The sequence below is a fragment of the Gavialis gangeticus genome, unplaced genomic scaffold, assembly GCF_001723915.1.
Source record: "Gavialis gangeticus isolate Ggan-Ray unplaced genomic scaffold, GavGan_comp1, whole genome shotgun sequence".
Classification (NCBI taxonomy): domain Eukaryota; kingdom Metazoa; phylum Chordata; order Crocodylia; family Gavialidae; genus Gavialis; species Gavialis gangeticus.
Window position 1 is genome coordinate 26,509,540 of NW_017729001.1, and position 20,852 is coordinate 26,530,391.

The 20,852-nt window shown below is 42.5% G+C and overlaps 1 protein-coding gene across 1 annotated transcript in view; it reads right to left on the reverse strand.

Moving 5' to 3' along the window:
• Positions 1 to 2,130: 2,130 nt before the first annotated feature.
• The window catches only part of AACS (acetoacetyl-CoA synthetase), a 78,952-nt gene continuing 60,230 nt past the window's right edge, over positions 2,131 to 20,852 (reverse strand). The window contains exons 10-18 of the mRNA XM_019507100.1: positions 19,981 to 20,105; positions 15,206 to 15,270; positions 14,901 to 15,023; positions 14,186 to 14,299; positions 13,390 to 13,515; positions 10,642 to 10,711; positions 9,225 to 9,283; positions 7,493 to 7,695; positions 2,131 to 3,532 (exon numbers count right to left, since the gene is read on the reverse strand). Of these exons, the coding sequence (XP_019362645.1) occupies positions 3,395 to 3,532; positions 7,493 to 7,695; positions 9,225 to 9,283; positions 10,642 to 10,711; positions 13,390 to 13,515; positions 14,186 to 14,299; positions 14,901 to 15,023; positions 15,206 to 15,270; positions 19,981 to 20,105 (1,023 nt within the window). The 3' untranslated portion in view covers positions 2,131 to 3,394. The remainder of the gene's footprint in view (positions 3,533 to 7,492; positions 7,696 to 9,224; positions 9,284 to 10,641; positions 10,712 to 13,389; positions 13,516 to 14,185; positions 14,300 to 14,900; positions 15,024 to 15,205; positions 15,271 to 19,980; positions 20,106 to 20,852) is intronic.

Genomic DNA, 20,852 nt, shown 5'->3' on the forward strand with positions numbered 1-20,852 from the left:
TTCCAAGGATGCCAAACACACTCACCAATCACGCTGACTTCCAGTAGCTGCATGTGCTCCACACTGCTCCAAGTCGGGTCCTTGAGATCAATTGAAGCAGAAAGAGGTTAATTTGGAAACTGAGTATAATATTTGTCTAAGTATAATATCTGTCACGACTTAATTGAAGGGCTCAAGTCCTTGTGCAGTCCTTAGTCCAGTTTTCACTATACAAATGCAAAACACAGTATTATTCTGCACCAAGGTTTGAATGTATGCATTAAGCCAAACGAAACTGAAAGTTTCAAATTCCATCTGTTAATCATCTGAATTTTCTCCTGCATTTTTGGTACAAGATAGAATATATGAAAAAATACCATTCACCTCTAGGCAAAGTATACATTTTCAATACATCCCTGCTTCCAAACCATCTTGTTTTAATTAATAAAATATTCCAAGATTATTTATTAATAAGGGTTTGTGTGCTTTGCAAATTCCAGACATTTTGCATGGATTAAAGAACGGCATCATTAAGTTTTAATGAACATGCACACAGTTAATATAAAATTTATATATTCCATGCTGGAGGGGAAAAGAGTTGAGAACTACTAAATGGGGGACTTCTAATCACAGGTTATTGGCAGCTCCGTTACTTGCTTATCTATTGTTTTAAAGACTGCTTGGCCTTTATCTTGGGACATTTATCACCCCAGCACAACAGGCTGTCTACTTTGGGACAGCTCAGTCACACAGAACCCAGAAAACCTTGTTGGACTATAAGGCATCTCGGCATCCTGCAGAGAACGTGACGCTGTTGTTGACGATCACTCCATTCTTCAGCTTTGGCCAGGGATTACAGCAGAACCTGGATCATCCATACCTGGACTGCACAAAACGTACTTAGCTCTTGGTAGGTTGCCATATTAGCTGTTTCAGCTGCTTGCAGTGACTTTGATGTTAAAAAGGGACAGCTTCTCCACTCAGCTGGAGCACCTCAGCAGTTGCACTCAGCTATCTGCTGCAGCTATACCCCCAGGTAGGTCACAAACCCTCATCTTCACAGGCAAGAAGGAACCTCTTCCAGCAAAGCATGCAGGTTCTACGTACATTTGAGACAAGGGCTTTCTCCGGAGCCGGTCCGTAGGTTCATACACATTTGAAGATACAATTATTGTGCACTTAATTTAAAACAGTATTTTGGTATTTTAATGGCACACATTCAACACCCATAACCCTCCCCATATTACATTCTCAATATATCATGCTTTCAAACCATCCGGTTTTAATTAATAAACTATTCCAAGATTACTTATTAATAAGGGTCTGTGTGTTTACAGCTTGCCTATCTGTCTACAAGAAGTGCTGAGGTTATATCTTTGGTGCAAGAAAGGAGTATTTATGAACCAGGATGAGCAACTCGATAAACACCAGTGAAGGAAAGGCTATGGCAGTTTTTATATGGGGTTGATCTGCACTGGATTCATCCAAGTGGCGGTGCTGTACATTAAAAGTGCCAAGGTTTGTCTCCACTAGGATTTCACAGCAGTAGCGATCTCAGGGTATAACAGCACCTTCCCTGCAATGAAGAAGGTTTGCCACATTGCTTTATGCAGATCAAAGCACAGGGGTATATCTTCAGCAGGTTTTCTTCCACACCTGCTCACACGCACCAAGGAGCATTCAGATTATGTAGCTACACACATACATTAGCTGTGATGTGCACATCCAAAGCTGTAAAACACAGGGGGCTCCTATACACGTGCAGGGGCCCTGCTCCGATGCGCTGTAATTCCAAGGCGTTGGAGCAGACTCAATTAATCAAATATGCTGGAGCATGAAAATTAGTATGCTCCAGCATCATATGCATCAGCATTCCCATGCTGAAAAATGGCCGTGAGGCACTTTAAAGTTCATTCAATCAGCTTTAGTTCAAAGTACCCACCCCACCACCTTTTTTCAGTGCAGAGACCTGATACACATGACACTCCGGGTATTTTTAATTAGCGTGGCTCTCAGAGCAGTGCTAATTCAAGCACCCCCCAAATGCCACCCAAGCACGTATATAAATGCCCAGGGTGACAATATGAAACTCCATCGCAGGAAAAGAAAAAACAACTATCAAGATAACTGAGTGAAAATGAAAAACCCACGCAAATTAAGAATCTGAGTTTATTTCCTTTTAATTAAATCTTAACAACCTCCATTGCACAGATACAATTATAAGGACACCCATGATTTTAATGCATTAAATACTTTACCCACAATATTCAAATAATGCAGGAGGTGCTGAAGGCCAGAGGTTCGGTACAACTACTGCAATTGCATTTTCATTGTGAAAAAACACAAGGTGTTTTAGTGTTTCCCTTTTATAGTGTTTTCATCTTACAGTTCCAAAATACTTGTAACAGCTTTCTCCCCCCTCTCTATAAACTGGAAGGATCAAGAACTAGAAAACGTTTTAGTTTCTCACTGTCAAGAACACGTTTAGTAAAAAAAGTTACAAAAAGATCAGGTTTTTATTAAATTAATACACTGGAATTCTTCTGCTACTGTAATACTGGATTTTTTTGCTTTCTAGACTCTAATAATGGACTTTAAAACCAAATTAGGGCAAAATCCTGTCCTCAATTATGCTGACATAAATTCAGAGCAATTCAAATGATATCAACAGAGACATTCTGAATTTACACCAGTGTAAATGAAACAGCATTTGGCCCTCATGAAATACACAGACAGATAACACTAAAAGCTTAAAAACAATATGAAGGTAACATCACAAAATTAAGCAGCAAATTACCTCCAAAGGTGTGATGAGATGCTTCAAGACTGTACTGTACAAATAAGATGGGCATAGTGCATTAAGATCTGGACAATATGCACAGAATGCTTTTGTGTTTCATGGTGGTGTTTCAAGAAAAAGCTAACATGCCTTTACCCTCAGATTCAGCAGCACAAAAACATCAAGTATTTTAAACAGCCACAAACCCCTTGCTGGCAGCTCTAATAAAGATGTTTAAAAAAACCCCCTAAATATATCTAGAAGTCCAGTTAGAAAGTGGAACGTTTTATGAAACAGAAGTATTCCATTAGCAATCATAAATATTTTGCTGTTGACGGTCTAATTTGTTGGCTTGCTGATGCAAATCTAACTGGAAAAGATGCATTTGTCACAGGTATAAAAGTCAAAAGACAGGCAGGTTCTTCTTCCTGGTTGGAAGAGCCTCCTGTACATATGGCATATTTAACCAGTGAAAGAGAGAGAGCTATGCCTTACCCAAGCCTTTCATAATGCACTTAACGAAATATTATTTTTCTTTTAAAAGAACCACTGGTATTTAAATAGCTTCTTCTTTACATACAGTTTTCATATATACAATACACATGGGACACAGAGAGATGAAAAGATCCATTGACTTCAGAATTTCTGAAGCTCGGGAATATTTTGATACAGGTCCAAGGTCTCCGGGTTGGAGAAAGCTCCCCGCTGCTCCACTTCCTTCCCTGCAATGATTTGCTTCACGGCCACTTCCACTTTCTTCCCATTTATTGTGTACTGTAACATTAAAAAAAGAAGAAAAGAAGGGCAACAATCAAGTTATGCTCACCCTTTGGTTGCTTCCCGGATGGCTTAACGCAACAACTCTCAACCAGGTGTCATAGGGTCAGGGGTGCCATGAGATCCTTTCAAAGTGTGCTACAGGTGCCACACAGTATTAGCGCTGTTAGGTGTGCAAACACCTACACGAGATTCACAAAATAAACCCAAAGATGTCAAATAGCAATCCACAGCATCAAAAACATTCGGACCTGTCGTCGTCTTTCTGGGTTCTTCTCAACAAAAGAATTGCTTTATTATTTTTCTGTAGTCAAAAAACCAAGTGAAAGTTAAAAGGGGGCATTTTCCGAGGGGTGCCTTTAGTCTAATGAGCTTGAGAGCCAGTGGCCTTATGAAAAAGTCACCACTAATGATGGAAACAAGCCATAAAGACCGGCTCATCTCCTTGCCGCCACTGCTCTGCCTGGTTTTTCAAATGGTTTGAAAAGGTCCAAAGAGTTCAATGAGCGGTTTCAGTAATCTGTTCAGGTTTTCAAGAGGCAATACTGGAAACACGTATCAGGTTCCCTTTTTCATCAGGGGACATACAAGTGGGCCTAGCATATCTGAATTATTTTGAACCTTTTTTTAATCAATTTAAAATTATACCCATGGTTTTCAGCTGCTTTAAGTCTTCTGGAGTTGGCCTGAAATTAATATCTCTGGGTCCCTGCCCACCTGGGCTTTGGGGAGCAGGGGAAAAGGGGGGCAAGGTGTGCAAATCTGCATCTTAATGCTCTACAAGGACACTCTCTTTATGATCGGCCAAAGGCCACTTCACAGGAGCGCAGGGGTATTCCATGCATTAAGGAACCAACTAGATAGTTGAAAAAAAAAAAATATATATATATTCGAAAGTTTTCGGGCTCACAAACCCTTCCTCAGGCAAAGTAGAATAAAAACACTGTAACATTTCTCCCAGGTAGAAACAAAGCTTCATACTGCACAGGAGAACTGGAGGATGATATAAGTTTCTACCTGGGAGAAATTTTACAATCTTTACCTGAGGAAGGGCATGTGAGTCTGAAAAGTTGCAAATAAAAAAAGCTTGCTTTTTTTTTTTTTTTGCAACTATCTAGTTGGTCTAATAAAAAAAAAAAATCACCTCTATCACAAGAGTTCTGACTGCTTTTGCCTTTAGGCCAACATAGCTACAACCTATATCCCTGAATGCATTAAGGAAATTATTGAACGACTCCTCTCAGATCACCGCAAGCAGGACAACTACCATCCAGTCTGGACTACTCTTCCTCCTGAGTCACGACACACCAAGACGGTTATGGCAAAGCAACTCTAAGCACTGTTGGCTCGAGATTGTCTCAGTCTTTGTCCACCGGCACCTGACAGAGAGACTGGTCTTGTCCTGTTCTCTGATCTCGTCCTCCTGTCTGATCAAAGGCCCCGCCATGACTGTTAGGTCTGTAAGCTGCTTTTTATACTGTTGATCCCCAGGCATTAGCCCTTCTGAGACTGCTCCAAAAGGTGAAAGCAGGCCAAATCAGAAATGACCTTCTATGCTGTCGGGAATTTGTTCTTGATAAGAGGCACATTTCTCCCTGTTTATACTAATTGGCTCTCGTGTAGTTCCAATCCCCTAAACCATCACTCTCCCTCCTCAGCAAGTGCCAGCCTATCTGAAGCACATTAATCTTCAAAGGGATGAGCTTCCAGGAGCTGCGCTAGGGTACGGTGGATTCCAGGTCCGCGGCACTTCCAAGATCCAGGCTGGAAGTCTGCTCACGCAGAACCCCCCAATTAGCAAAGCAAAAACATTTACATTACTTCAGCATGTGCTTAAGTATTTCGTTGACGCAGGGCTGCAGCACACGCCTTCCCCATTATAAGTCCACAACGTGTCTTCAAGTTTTTTTTATAATTTCTAAATTATGGGTCAATCCACACCTCAGCCTTTAACATTGCTTGACTGTTGACAGCAGAGCAAATTTGCCGATTCCTGCCAGTATAAAATGGCATCAGAATCGGACCCCATATCTTCAGATGGGGGCAGGTGGATTATTTTTATTTATCTAAACCTACTTCCAGAAATAGCAGAAAGTGGGGGAAGGGGAGGGAAAGATTCCCGCTCCCCCTCCCAAGCAAGATCTTCAAAGAAAGCAAGGAGACGGCTTTGATCACTTTACTGCTGGCATATTTTACCTGAAACGTAATTAAAATTCATTCAATTGTAAATTCAGTCAAAGTGGGAACTAATTAATGATCTAAGCAGGCATTCCTAAGAGGCTAGCTGTCATAAACACCTCATTGCCGTCAACTTTATTCTTTACATTCAGGTGATTTATGCGTTTTCATAAAAAGCTTAACATTATGTATAAGCTGGAGTTTCAGCCGGGACTATCACTTAGGAAGTAAGTCTTGCAGCAGCAATTCGTTTCCACTCATTCAAATAAGCAAAATCAGAGCCCAGTCCTGTTCTCTTATGGCAGCATAAACTACAGTAATCCCATTGAACTCAGCAGACAGCAGAATTAGGCTCTTGCCTGTGCTATGAAGGCAGCTGAGGCTGCCAGTTCTCAGCATCTCTGGAAGTCAGGCCACCACTAGCTTGAAACCTGCATTTGGATGAAATTAGGCATCAATGTCTCAAGTTCAGTTCAGTCTTAAAGCACTGTCCCTGCAAGGGCACAGGCAATGACCTGCAGACAACTATACTTCCCTTTCTCACCAGGCCCTGAGCAACCTGTTCACCCAACAAAGCCTGGCTGGGGACTGGTTTGTCCCACTGTTGATACCTGGTTTTTTTTCAAGGGGCCACAGTTCTAGGACCAATTTAAAAGGAAGCTTTTCCTAATACACACCTTCATGCAAAACTAACTAAGGGATGTCTTTCAGATTTCCTGCTCTGCTCCGCCTGCAAATACACCCACTACATAGCACTTCACTTGTGTCTTATATCTCCAAGGTGAAACAGCAAAGAAAAAGAGCTACTTAGAAGTAGTAGGATAGAGATCTATAATGGAGACAGTAAAAGATGCAATTCTACAGAGTCCATCTGAAGGATGGGCCAAGAGGCAGACACCTTGCAGAAAATGCATCTGATGTGAAAAGGGTTCTACATTTGAAACAAACCATGTCTGTACCATTATGTGCATCTCTCATAGACATGAGCTGAATTGTACGCGTATGTGATAAACTTGCCTCCTCAACTGCCTCCAGAACCAGAAGCATTGCAGATGCCCCTGCAGAGCACTGGGGGAGCAGACCAATTAGCACCACTGAGTGACAGTGCCAATTACCTGCCCCATAGCTCACGAACCCACCTCAACAGCAAATGCAATGTTACTTCCAGGTTTGGAGGTAGTTCACCTGGAACAACAAAGAGCTGGTGAGTTTACCGGCTGGGCATGGCCTTGTTGAGGCTATTCCTACTACTATAACATGAATGGACCAAAAATTAAAATGCTCAGCTGATGCAAGAGAGATGCAGCCTCCACAGCAATTTCCTAACATGCTTGCTTTGTGAGCTCACTCTCAACTCTTGCACCATTTGAACTGGAAGAACAACTAAAGAAGTAAACGTAAGCTTCTGAGCATACTCCAAAGCCAAAATTAAATTAGCTCATTAATATTTACTGAGAAAACACAGAAAATATCTTTTGTAAGAAAATAACCCTAACGCTTAGCACAGAAGGGCATGTGTATATTTATAAACCAAGGATTGATTTATATATATATAAAAAAATTGTTTTAAACACAAGCTTAGTTGAGAAGAAAGCAAAAAAATGAAAGACAAGATGTGAAGTTGCTAGGCAACGTGGACAAGCTATTTATAAAACTTGAATACACTTTTTAGATGCTAAAATTTCCATGTGTGTGGGTTTGAAGAGCAATGACAACTGCTCCTTAATTATTATTCAAGGTGACAAAGAAAAAAAGTTCAGCAGCATTTTCATGACATACCGGAATGCCTTTGGTTTCTAGAATGAGGCTGGGAACATGTCTGGCAGAAAGCGCGATGCGTATCGCATCCCTAATCCTTTTCACCAGCTCCTGACTGAACACGTGGTTCGAAGCCATCTTCAGGAAGAGGATCACCCTTTCTTCGCCATCTTTGCTGTACTGAGGGATGCAGAGGCTGTCTGAAACCTCTTCAAAAGCTTCCACTGTAAAAGATAGAAAAACCTCTCTTTATCACGTGCCTGTGTTTTCTACCAGATCCATCTTTTGCTTCACATTCAAGGACCTATACCAAGGAAACAAACAGCGAGTGGACATTCACTGGGATTCTCAAAAGACAGCGAGAGAGCAGGCATCCGACTGCCATTGGCATCCCGTGGGATTTGCAGACCTAACTTCTGTAAGCTCCTCTGGAAACCCCAGCTGCTCGCTGCTGCTTGGGGGGAAACCCTGATTTAAAGACCCAATAAATAACAACCTATCCCAAGCCAAAGTTAGGATCTCATTTGGATCAATAACCTTTTTGTTCAATCTAAGCCGCATACTTGCTGCCTCTTCACCTGAGGCAGTTCTATGCCTCCTATTCATGTAGACCCTGAATACTTAACGATGTTTAAGATGCCTTTATCCTCACAAACTCGGGTGTGAGCTAGGGGAAGAGCTACTATCCCCATTGTGCAGACAGGGAAGTGAGGCAGACCATGGCTGAATGACTTGGCTAAGATCACAGAGGAAATCTACAGGGGAGCAAGAGACTGGCCCAGGTCTGCAAGCCTTCACATCACTGATCAGCCTCCCTCTCCCCTCGCAGGGCGAAGGTGTAGGTAAGGGTGAAACTGGACAACCCAACTGAAACTGTGTGGATTTAAGATGAAGAGGAGGGGTCTCTGCAGAACACAGCAGGGTCACAAACTGAGTAAGTATTCAACTTCACCCGCTATGGGAATGTAGCAGTCTAGTCCCTACAAAGCCCTTGCCTATGAAGAGTCAGACCTCATTAATACTGGTGTAACCTAGATCAGAAACTGGCTTATACGTAAACGAGACAAAGGAGTGACTGGTCTCATTCCACAGCTTCAGGAAAGGAGGAGCTATATGGAATATGGCTTCAGGCAACAGCCGTGAACTTCCTGAAGGTCCCACCAACTCCCATAAGGGGGGCTGGCCCTGCAAATACTCCTCTGGATGAGACAAGCACCTCAATTCAGTATATCCACCACCTCTCCACCCTCCCTCACTACTGCTGACTTCAGAGAGTTACCAGCGTTCCCTCCGTGCACAAATTTGTCATGGCAGTGAAGAAGGGCACTACTACAAACTATTAACAATGGCTCAGTAAGAGCCACCGTGCATTGTCTAGAAGTTCTCCTTGAAAGAACAAGCCATAAATGTCAGGCAATCTCCTACGAAGTCAGGTAAAAATGGTTTGCTTGTAGACCTTGCTGTATAATTGCTTGTAGACCTTATTATACAAATGCAACATCTTATAAGGAGAACAGAGCGCATTTCAACTAGCCACCTCCGGTTCTGTACACACTTTTGTAAATCAAGCAATTTCACAGCCTACAAAGCGGAATTTTATTGTTAATGACAATATGCTCTTTAGTGCCTTCATTTCAAAGATTGCGAGTGTTTTATTAATTAATCCTCCCAGCAACCTTTTTAACGCTTATATTTCAGATTTAAGGCTATAAACAATGTCACGGTTGAAAAAGGTGAAAAGTTAATTTCATACCTATGTTATAGATTTCAGAACTTCCAAATCTCACTCCATTCGGATTTAATGTACCATCGCTGAAAATCACACACAAACAAACAAAGGAGCATTAAAATATAATTAGGGTTTGATGAAAAGAAAAGAACCGATGCAATTACGTGGGTTTTTCAATATTCAGGGTGGCGAATTGTGCAGGAAGCTGTACAAGAAACAGGGTTACAAGAGCTCTTTGTCTACAGAAGGCTCTTCATGCTTCCTCCACAGCCCAGCAGCTTGCTGGAGGGCTACCCCTTCAGCTTGCCTATGCACAGACCTTTGCAAAGTAGTCAGCAACAGCCAGGCATGAAATTACCGCCAGGTGCTTTTGTGGTACTCATTGGCACTGCTATTGCTTTTCATTCACTGCCCACGTCCCCTCTGTATTAGTAGTGCTTCTCACTCCCCGTAGATCACAGACACTGTGTGCCAAAGCCTCATAACTGAACCACATCTGTTGGACAAGAGAGCTGGACACAACTCTAGATGGCTAACTCAGCTCTCCGTTTTCATGGCGAGTTGTAAACGGTGATACAGAAGCTTGCAATGCTCCTGATGCTCAAATTCTATAAAAGTGTTCAAAGCGCACACTGCAGCTTACAATAAAGTACTTGGCATTTTACACATATAGCTTTAAAGTCCTTTACAGGGTCAGTCGGTACCGTTATCACCACATTAACGATGAGTAACCTGAGGTATAAAAAGGTTAAGGTAGGACTTTTTCAAAAGCCTCTATTAAATGCGTCTCCCTGTTTGAAATGCACAGGATCTAATTTTCAGAGCCACCAGACAGCCACAGCTGGCTGTGAAGCCCCTAGCCAAGGAAGCTTCCTATCTATGGTTTCTCATTCTGAACTCTTGAAGACTGAGGGACTCTACTTCTGCAGGCAGGACAGAGCTAGGCTAAGGTTCCATAGCAGGTCAGTGGCAAAGCCAGGAAGAAAACTCGTATCTTCTGACCAGCGTTCCCTCTAAGCTGTGTGGCGTGAGCGGCCGCGCAGGCGCACTCATGCTGCGCTGCCAGGCGTGCCTGCACGGCCGCACAGTTAAGAGGGAACGCTGCTTCTGACTCCTCACCCATTCATTCACTATCACTACATCCCCTAAAGCACTAGCTCCCCAGTCAGGGGACCCATCCTCAAAAACTCAAGGGGCTACTGGCTTGTAATGATGGCCAACTATCTGTGCTCCCTTTGGTCTGATCTTGAATACAAATAGAAATGCTGCTGTTTTACAAGAACTCTGAAATGACGGGGAAAGGCAAGGCAGCAAGCAGAGTGGAGTCACCTGCTATATGTACATGTCCTCCTACAAGCCAGTAACCAGTGGGTCTCCTGATGATGGCAGCCTCCTTACGTACCCTGACTCATGAGTTTTACCAAAATATAATCATTTTTACCTGCGGCCCAGCATGATGATTCCGCCTGTCTTGGGATTTATTTTGCAGTAGTCACCATGGGCCCAGACACCTGCCGGTACAAGACAAAAGGGAAGACAGTCTCATTTATCAGCCATCCAGCTCTCTGGCTTTTCAACAATTTACTTCCACTGATGAAACTAAGACCAGAGGATCTGAGGATCAGTGTTTGGAGGAACAGAGTTTAGAAGAAAGAGTTAAAATAAAGGTACTGCCCAGCTTGGTTAGAAGACAATTAAAGGCAGCCTAGAAATATTTGCAGTGGGTAGGACACCAAGGATGGAGAAGACTTTTTGGATTCTCTAAGTGGGACCACATGCATGAAGTCCCTTGTGCTCACTGGTTTGAGTACTGGCTAGCCAAACCAGCCCTGGTCCTGATTCTGGTTACAAGTAGAAAGATCAAATACCATCAGGGCAGACTGTGACAAGCCACAAAACATTCACCACAAGCAAACCCCAATCGGATGTCACCTCTCCCCGACCCCTTCAGAGTGTGACGGGAAGAGGGTCTGATTTCAGGCACGCTCAAAGGGAAGAGGGTCTGATTTCCAGCATGCTCAGAGTCACCTCCTCACCCAACACCCCTACAAGGCAGATGTCTGATGACTTTGGAGCTGAAGGCCTCACTGAGCACTTGATGAGAGATGTTTGGCTAAGAGATGAAAAAATGCTTTGAACAGTATGCTCTGGAGAGGCTGCAGCTGCACAGGTAATACACACACTTGGGCGTGTTACCTGGCTGCTCCTCTCCACCACTGCACTACGTAATTCTGGCAGAGAAGAAGTTCTCTCTTCTGGGCTTGCATGGCAGGCCCCAACCAAGTGAATCCACAGAGGATTTCCCATGTGCCCAATGGAGCTCCCCCAGACTTGCATTAGTGCAGAATCAGGATCAGACTCTCCCCGTCTGTGCCAAACTGCATTTGTGGTGTCAGTCTGGAGAAACTCCTCTGAAGTTAGGGGCTAAGAAAAGAAACAGGACCCAATTTTATTCTAATTTTGCCTAAAGAAAACAAGCCCAGCCACATGCTAACAGGCATTCAAATTCCTCAGCTGACACATTTTATGCCAAGTATCCGCCTGGAAAACATTTATATAGAAGAATAGGGGCGAGGGGAAATCATAGCCAGGTTTTTAATAGAGCCTCTGAATCATAGTGGCTTCAGTGCTGACTCCTGTCACATGCAGCCATTCTTCCTTTCAGAGTTATGGTTGTTAAGCTTATACTCACCCGCCTGAGCTTTAACATGAATTCAATGACCCCTTTTGTTCTTAAACAATCCCTCCGGCTTCTTATGCCCAGTTAAAAACACTGCACATTAAACTGCTAAAGCCCCAGGAATAGCAATATGGTGATCCAAAACGTAATCTATTACGAGCACAAAGTTTGCAAACAAAGATGTCATGTCTGCATGTTGCAAACTACTGACACTGTGACAGAGAGTGGTATATTTTCGGCATACTCTTTGGTATTGCTATGAGGCAGAAATGGAATGGCAAAAAAGATTGTATTTGGATTTCCAAGTCAGGAAAAGCTTCCTGCATGGAAAAACGAATACTTTTTTTTAGTGTATTGAGGCTCTATTTGGAGCCTTATTTCATCAGCTATTATAATGAGCAATAGATTAGGGAAAGACAGATTTATAGTAGAATTACAAGTGCATGGGATCTTGCTACATGATTTGATGTCAAAATCAATTCTCTTCCCACCCAAGCAAAGAGACTACCCACTTGGTATGAATGTGGGACAGGAGGATTGCTGAGATTCTGAATGCCAAGCAAGAGTTTGCCATTTTTTTCTGACAGTGGAGGCAGAGTGTAAGGAATGGGACATTAAAAAAGTACCACTCAAAAAAACCCAAACAAAACAGCAAGGACGTCAAGCCTTTTTAATCAGATCTCAGTCTCCTGATGCAGCACGTAGCATCTCACTTAACCACTCTCTTCCTAGTAAACCTCCTAGTACAGCTTGGTGATGCAGCATTTTGCAAGTAGATCCCCATCCCTCTCTGAGAAAAAAAGAATGTGTGAGGCTTTGCTCCCCCAAGTCTTCGTCTGCTGGGCAGCAGTGTGTACTGAGTTGCTGCACTCCAGTGCTAGCAGGAGAAGGAAGGGAAGGGCAGAGTCCCTGATGATAACCACGAATAAGTCTCTAGCCCAGAGCACACCAGCTCCTTCACTCCTATCAACATAGAGATGTGTGAGAGTGGGGATGTGCATATCCAACAAGACACCAGCTTAAACCCAGTCCCCATGCTAATGGGGAACCAAGCCAGCACTTATCTCTTGAGACTCACTCCTTCTGCTAGGTAGGAACTGTCTGGCATCAGTGCAGCAACATTTTCATTAATGCAGGACTGCTCCCCAACCCATTCATCACTCCCTGCCTTGCTTCCATGCCGAGTACTTCACACCTGTGCAGTGCAGGACCATTGGCTGCTATGGCCATAGCTGCCTACTGACAATAAAGCAGCAACAGCAGAAGAGCTGGAGCTTTCCAGGGATTTTAATTACACCAACCTGGACTGCAATTCAAATCTGTGTGTCAAGGAACAAACAGCAGAAGATTTATCAAACACTCCTTACAATTCTCATCCTAGCAAATCCAGATACACAGCTACAGCTGTTCAGCAGTGGGAAAGAGCAGGTTTGTGAATTCCCAGGTTTGTAAATGACCCACCACTTCTACAACCAGTTCAAACAATGCCCAGTGTTTTGCACGACTAACCTGGGAATTTTGAAAAATAAGCTTTCCTGTATTTGTTTCCATTCTCATCATTCCAGAAGTGGGTGGGTTGACAAGGAATAGGCTTAGTGCAAACCAGCTCGCCACTTTCTCCCCAAACTGGTTTCCCTGTTTACAAATCAAATCAAGAGATGTGTTTAGTATCTCTCTTCTGTGAACCACAGAGCATCAAAGCAAAGAAAAGAACATTATTCTTTATGCATAAAAATCCAGCTGCATTGGAACTTGTATAGAAACCTGGCTAGATATCACTGCTGGTTCAGAAAGCCACACAACAGGTCACATTCATCCTAAATTTGGCTTCATTAACTTCAGCAGAGTTGCAACACACATGAATTTAGCCCAGTGTCTAAAATAGAGTTTAACTACTAAATATAAATAACAATGGAAGGGTTTGGAGGTTAGCAAAAAAACCCGCAAACGAACCACTTTCCCAAAGTGAGAGACAAGGAAGGTCAGTAGTGACAGAGTTTTTACCCACAAACTCTCTTCACTTAAGACTCCCTACTCCAGCAATTGTTGGACAAGTTTCCACATTGCAAAATCCACAGTCATTACTGGGCACCCCTGTGGAATCAGACTGAAATCCCCAACATGTTTCAAGCTGGCTTTGTAATAGCCAATAGATGTTTGCAACTTTTGGCCATTCCAGGTAGAGGCAGGATTCAAGATGAAGTAGCAATGAAGACACAGTACCAGTTATCAGTCTCGTAAAGCACCAGCCAAATTCCCACAGATGTTACCTTTCAGTTCTTACTGAGTTTCCTGGATCAGTTACCTTCATCATTCCAGGCTTCCACTGCCATGCCAAGGTTTCTAGCCTGAATCTCTCCTTTGTAAACTGGAATTGCAACATTCTGGCCCATGAAACAGGAAACTATATCTGTTCCACCTGCAGCGAAGAAAAGACGCTTAGAATGCATGCACATGTAAAGCTCTTTCAAAGGTTCAAATAAAGTCCACGCATGAACTGGGAGGGAGGGTAGGAGATCAGCATGTAATACCGAACGTGTTCTGTTCATGCTAAGTAATAAAATCTAGAACACACTAGATCATTTACAGAGTGATGTGTTGAGAGACTTAATTAACTGCCCCACAGTAAATGAAACAGAAACCAGGTGACATCTCCTCAAGAAGCAGTTCCTGCTGAAATCAGCTGTTTACAGAATAGTGTGTACTGTAAGTTAATAGACTCTTTGCCTTCTCTTGCCCTGCTGCCCCTAGGGACATCCCCTACAAATACGTGATCCTGCTCCCTTACATCAGAATCATGCCACCTCCAAGTTATTAAGCACACCAGCTTCATAATACTAATATAAAGGCATGCTGAATTATGCAAGAAAACCCTGCAAAAGCCACAGCTAGTTGTGGTTTAACCAAAACCAAGGCTGACCACTCCAAGGCTCAGTTTTCCTCTCCTGAAAGTAAGCAAGAAATGCACAAGCTGCAGAAGGGATTAGCAAATGGAACAGGTTTGCAGAGTAAAGCATCACCTGAAATGGATCCCAAGAGCACACTGCTCTTTATGTGCTTGTAGACATACTCGTAGCTTTGAGATTTCAGTGGCGATCCTGTAGATAGTATAGTGTGGAGTGTTTGAAGATTATGGGTTTCACCTTAAAAAAAAGAAAACGAAAATAAATAAATAAATAAAAATGACAAGGTTTTTAAATCATATTGCCTTATCTATTCACCACTTAGATTCAAGAAATCACAAACAGAACAGTCAATTTGCTGTATGCGGACAGGATACAGAACCAGAAGAAAAAATAAAAATCAATAGGCATTTGAAGCTTACATGGTTTTAAATTTTTCTCTTCTAGCACAGCCAGCCACTTGGCGCCTGTTCCAAGGATGGTGATCCTAGAGGGAAAAAGAAAAAGAGAGGAGACTTTTTCAGCTATTTTGCCTATTTAAATACCATCCTCTGAGATGCTGAAGACCTGCAATTCCCAGAAATGCAAGCAGAAGTTGTAAGCACTCTGCACATTGCTCAGCCAGGAAATGTAGCCACTTCCAGCTTTGAAATTCCAGGCACGCTTTTTTGGGGGGAATGAAAAGCAGTCAGGTCATTGGAAAATTTTTTATAGCCTTGAAACTTTTAATTCCAGTTTTAAATATCATAAGCTAAGCCTTCCCAGGTAGCAGAGAATATTCACTTACAAATCCAGGAATGCATAAACTGCAGAGCACTCCAAATCCATTAGGGACACTAACAACATTTAATTCATTAATTGACGATAATTGTCACTGCTCTGTTTAGCAGAGAGCTAATGCCTTAATATACAGTACACATCGGATACGACTTGGCCTGGATACCTGGTCAAGCGAACACTAAGGAACCATTCTAGAGGGGGATACGTTGATCAAGAGTATTCTGCAGAGATGGAAGTTTCCCCTTCTGTAAGGAGGAACTTCTGGTTCAGCTCCTTTTGGCTTCTCAAAAAAACCCTCAAAAAATACCCAGGTGGTTTGATACTACACCAGTTGCTGAAAGAGTTAAGGTCAGGACATCATCTTCAGCATCCAAAAATCTGAGCAAGTCATTCCTTCAACCAGCTGCAAATCACCGATCTTTGTGACAAGGCAATCACCCTACAGCAATTACTAGTCCCATGAAGCAATGTATTCACACCAACACAGAAGGCAGGGAGCGAAATAAATATTTCAATTAATGCAATAAATAAAGAAAATGGATAGCTAGAGAATGTTGTCTGTCTTGCACGTTTGACAAAGCATCACAAGCATTAGGAACAGAACTTTTTTCATTTTGGAACCCAGCAGAACAGCGAGCAAAATGCCTCGGGTATTAGCAACAGCCTGAGCGTTAAATAATTGAGTTGTTACAAGCAGCTCAGAGCTAAAATGGATGGCTGCCTCCTACAAGGGCCCAAACATCTGCACTGATAGGAAAATGCACACAGGGAGAAATCTGTTTGGTCCTTTGAGCATAGTGACTGCAGCAATGATTAGCCGCACTGTGGCAGGAAACGGCTTTGCCCCTTCCATATCACGCAAACATCAGCCATTACTGGACCTCAATTCAGCCTTGCCCGACCTCATACAATCCTATAATGCCCTGGTATTGAGGCAGAGAGAGCTGGCGGGACCTACGCAGTGTCACAGCCCAATCCAAAATCTCTGCTGGAAACACAGCTCAAGACTCCTGACTCCATCCTCCTCCCCAAACCAGCAACTATGCAATACAACCACAAATGCTCTCAAAAACAACAGCAGTGAGAAAAGAAATCCTTTGGAAAAAGAACTGTGCTTGTTTTTCAGTTTGAAAAAAAGTTAAATTATCCACAGTAATCAATGAGGCCTAATATCTACATTTATCTACATTAGTTATAATATCACTGAGGCTGAAACAGAATTTCCAGAGCTTTATTTGCCTACTGTTTTAATATATGAGTTCTGAAGTGCCATTAATCTAACCGGGAAACAACAGAATTTTAAATGACTGCATAAAACTCATTTTCAATGCTCTTAGCAAGAGGAGAAGGAGAGTGGGGGGGAAAGTGTTCTCACACATCACCCGAAACCTAAGTGAACCTCCCTGCCCCCTTAGCACCCTCTACTGCCAGAGTGTCAATCAGATCTACACATTAACCTTCTTCACCAAATCATATTCCCACATCAGGAAAGTCCAAGTGGTTTCTGCCGCCTCGTATAGTAGCAATAAACTCACTTAAGGAAATCCTGAGAAGTACTAACTTTATTATTATTTATATACAGTGCTTTATAGAATTAGAAGCATAAAGGAAAGCATGTGACAATTAGCATAGGGAATAAAAGATACCTTCAGTGGGCATGTGTACACGTACAGGTTTCCCTTGCTTTATGCTATACATGCTATACATACCACTTTTACAAGACGATTTTGGTACTCACACAAGCACAGGGTGGTGGTGAATGTTTAGTTAGTGTGAAGAGAGAATGGGGAAGGCTTCATTGATGGACATGGGAAAGGGGTAGGAGATAAGCTAGCGAGACACTTAGAAGCCATATGGGGATGGCAACTACAGAAACACGCGTTGCAGACAATGAGCAAGGAGCACAGATCCACGCAAGAGACTATATTTTGGTGCACATCACTCCCATAATGCACCGCACAAAGCAGCTGACTGCGGGCTTCCACCACACAAATCACATAAGAGTGAATTTACCACACAGAGAATGAATTTTTGGTATAAAAAGGGTCATCACTCAAGAGCAAATTTGCACATACACAACCTGCACAGAGCAAGGGAAACCTGTACATTTGTCTGCTCCAACACTTTGGAGATCCGGTGCATTGGAGCAAACTAAATTAATCAGGTCTGCTCTGCATGCAAGCTGATGCGCCCAGCGCTGCATCACATGCATTTGTATAAATGGCAAAATGCATGTCAGCACCGAGAAAATGGCAGCAGTGCACTTTTGAACTAAAACACCTTCGATGGGTTTTAGTTCAAAAGCGCGGCACTGCCATTTTCTCAGCGCTGATGCGCATTTCGCCATTTGTACAAATGCATGTGCCACGGCACCAGGCGCTTTTAAAAGCGCCCAGCAGTGCAGCACAAACATGCGTACAAATGCCCAATATTACCAGCATTAAAACTGATAGAGAGGAACCACTGACAAGCTGCCAACACCACCAAGACACTCCAAGGTGGAGGAGACAGCAGCTGCTGAAATGGTGGTAGGATATCAGAGGCAGCAGGCAGAGGTCAGTGTTTCAGCAATACAGAACAAACTCTTTTCGGAGGGGCAGTTTTCTCCCTCTGCAGCTACACGCCTGAAGGTTACCTCTGAGGTTGCCGTTTCTTAAGCAGTGACAACCTGTTGGCACAGATATTCCAGCGCATGAAACAACTGTCAGACACAGAGACCATCTCCTGGGACAAGAGCGCTAAGTTAGCCCAGGGACATAAATTGGTTGTTCAACAGCAGCTCAGTGCAGTCATCTCAGCTATTTTTAACTGTGTGCAGTATTTCACTTGCCTCTTGTCCTTCAAGCCATTTCTTATCATGTAGCAGGACTAGTCACTGCTCCCCTTTCCTTCTTGTCTTTATTATTTTGGGGTTTTTTTAATTGATGTTTCCTCTTTCAGAAACCTGGAGATTAGCATTTTCTTTCTATCTGTATTTAATGCTAATTAAATCACCACTTAATCCCTTGGTAGAGGCTAAATATAGTCCAACTGAGCAGAATCTTTGCCAGGCAGGTCCCAATCAAGAAATTATTATAGTTATTGACTATCACTAGGGCAACCAATTAACTGGGGGATACTGTAGTAAACATGCCATCTCCGTTATGTAGAGCATATTGTGCCTTCATCAAAGCAGCAAGATAATCCAAACATGCTGCAGCTTTTTGTAGATGAGAATATAACGTAAGAATGATATGCACTAACAGACTGCATTAGAAGAACGGTAGGACACAGATGGCTAACACTAGACTGCAAAAAAAATTAAGACCTGCATCCACACTAGAGTGGCTTTCCCTTGCTTTTGGCATACATGGATGGTGCTCAAAAATCAACATTGTCTTTCATTTCTAGCATCTACATCTTTGCCCACTAGGCTCTGTTCATGCATCCTTTCTAAGTCTCACTGGGTTTTATTAACCTTTCCTTCTAAACAATCTTGCTTGGCTGTAACCTTTAATCATACTAGCCAGAGCCAAAATGTCAGTGTTTAAATATTATATAGCATGAAAGGGAAAAATGCATTTTAAATTACTAAATGGCAATAGTCATCAAATGAATTTTTCTGTACCCACTTTCCGCTACAACTGGATTAAAACAGAGCATCAAATAAATTTTAAAATGCCAGTTATTTAACTAGTGGATATTTGCAGGTCTTCCATATGGCATCCAGCCTGCAGAATACCAGTGTTCTAACATCAATGCCCTGCCTAGTTTGCAAATAAAATATCACTCAAGGATTCAGATTTAAAGTCCTGATATTTCTTTATGCACCAAGAGAGGGCACCATACCCCTCATTGCTCACAAAGAGATACACAGGCTAATTAATGAATTGCCTGACAGAGTGAAGTATTATAGGTGAGAAAGCAAAGTATGAAAATACAAGAAGCCCTGCTGTGCCTTTCCAGTCAATTTATGGCTTTTAAATCAAGCACCGCATTCAGTTTTATGTTGAGCTGCCTGAAATAAAGGATTTTTATTTCATAAGTTCTGAGTGTAGCGAGAAATTACTCTTTGATTGCACCCAATTACTGCCTTTTCAAAAGGCAACACTTGAAAACTGACTATTGAACTGAAATTCTTTGTTTGCTGGGAATCTGAATGCCTAAATCAATTTTGAAACAGTTAGGCGTTTGTCTCTTCCAGTCCCTCTAAGAGACCATTTCAGTCTTAAATTTAAATAAGTGGTTTATTCTAGCTTAAGCCAAAAGGCAAAACTATGACATCCTACATGCTGGCTTCAGACCCAAAGAATGGCATCTTCAGTGAAGGTGCTTTTATGGGGTCACTGTAACATAGAGAAATGAGTGCATACAGTGGACTTCCAGAGCTCACAGTGAAAAAAGTTTGACCATTCACTTTAACATCTTCTTTACCTACCCAAGTCGGTCAACCAAGTCCCAAAGCACATTGGGTGATGGGACGAGAGGAGATCCATCATATAAGACCACTGACGCTCCTGTAGCAAGTGCAGATACCACCCAATTCCACATCATCCAGCCAGTCTGTAACAGAGAAGGCAGCTGTGTTAGCTTAGGTCTCTGTGGTGTTGCGTAGGCAGACATCCCTCCCAGCAATCCCCTGATCTGTAAATTCAGCCTTCACTTCATGTGAGAATGCCCTGGCCTCAAGTTCATTTGCAACCAAAAACACAACCTTGCAACTAGGTCCCAAGTTCAGTTAACATTGCTGTAGGTCCCAAGTAATTCCATGGAAGTGAATTGCCTGAATCAGAAACCAGACCCTGCTTTCAGTATCCTGCTTCTGAGTCTTTTAGTTGGGGGGGGGGACACACTTACTGTAGGACCCCAAAAGGGTGCCAGCTGGTTGTATACTAACAAAAAAGATCCTCAATGATATAAATAGATTAAGGCTAGAAAAGACCAGTAAGTCATCTAGTCTGACTTCCTGTATAAATGCAGGGCATGCAATTCCAGCCAGACACTCCTATATTGAATTCAGTAGCCTGTGTTTCACTAAAGCACGTCTACCAGAAAGACATCCAGTCCTGATTTGAAGATGTCAAGAGATGGAGACTCCACCTTAAGTGGAGAGCACATACTTATCTCAAATTACAGTAATTGCAAGGTATAAAAATTACCTGCTAATTACAGACCAAAAATATAGTGCAACTTTATTTATGCAGCATCATTCACACACGCACACACACATATATATAAAAAATAGTGTGTGTGTGTGTGTGTGTGTGTGTGTGTGTGTGTGTGTGTGTGTGTGTGTGTGTGTGTGTGTGC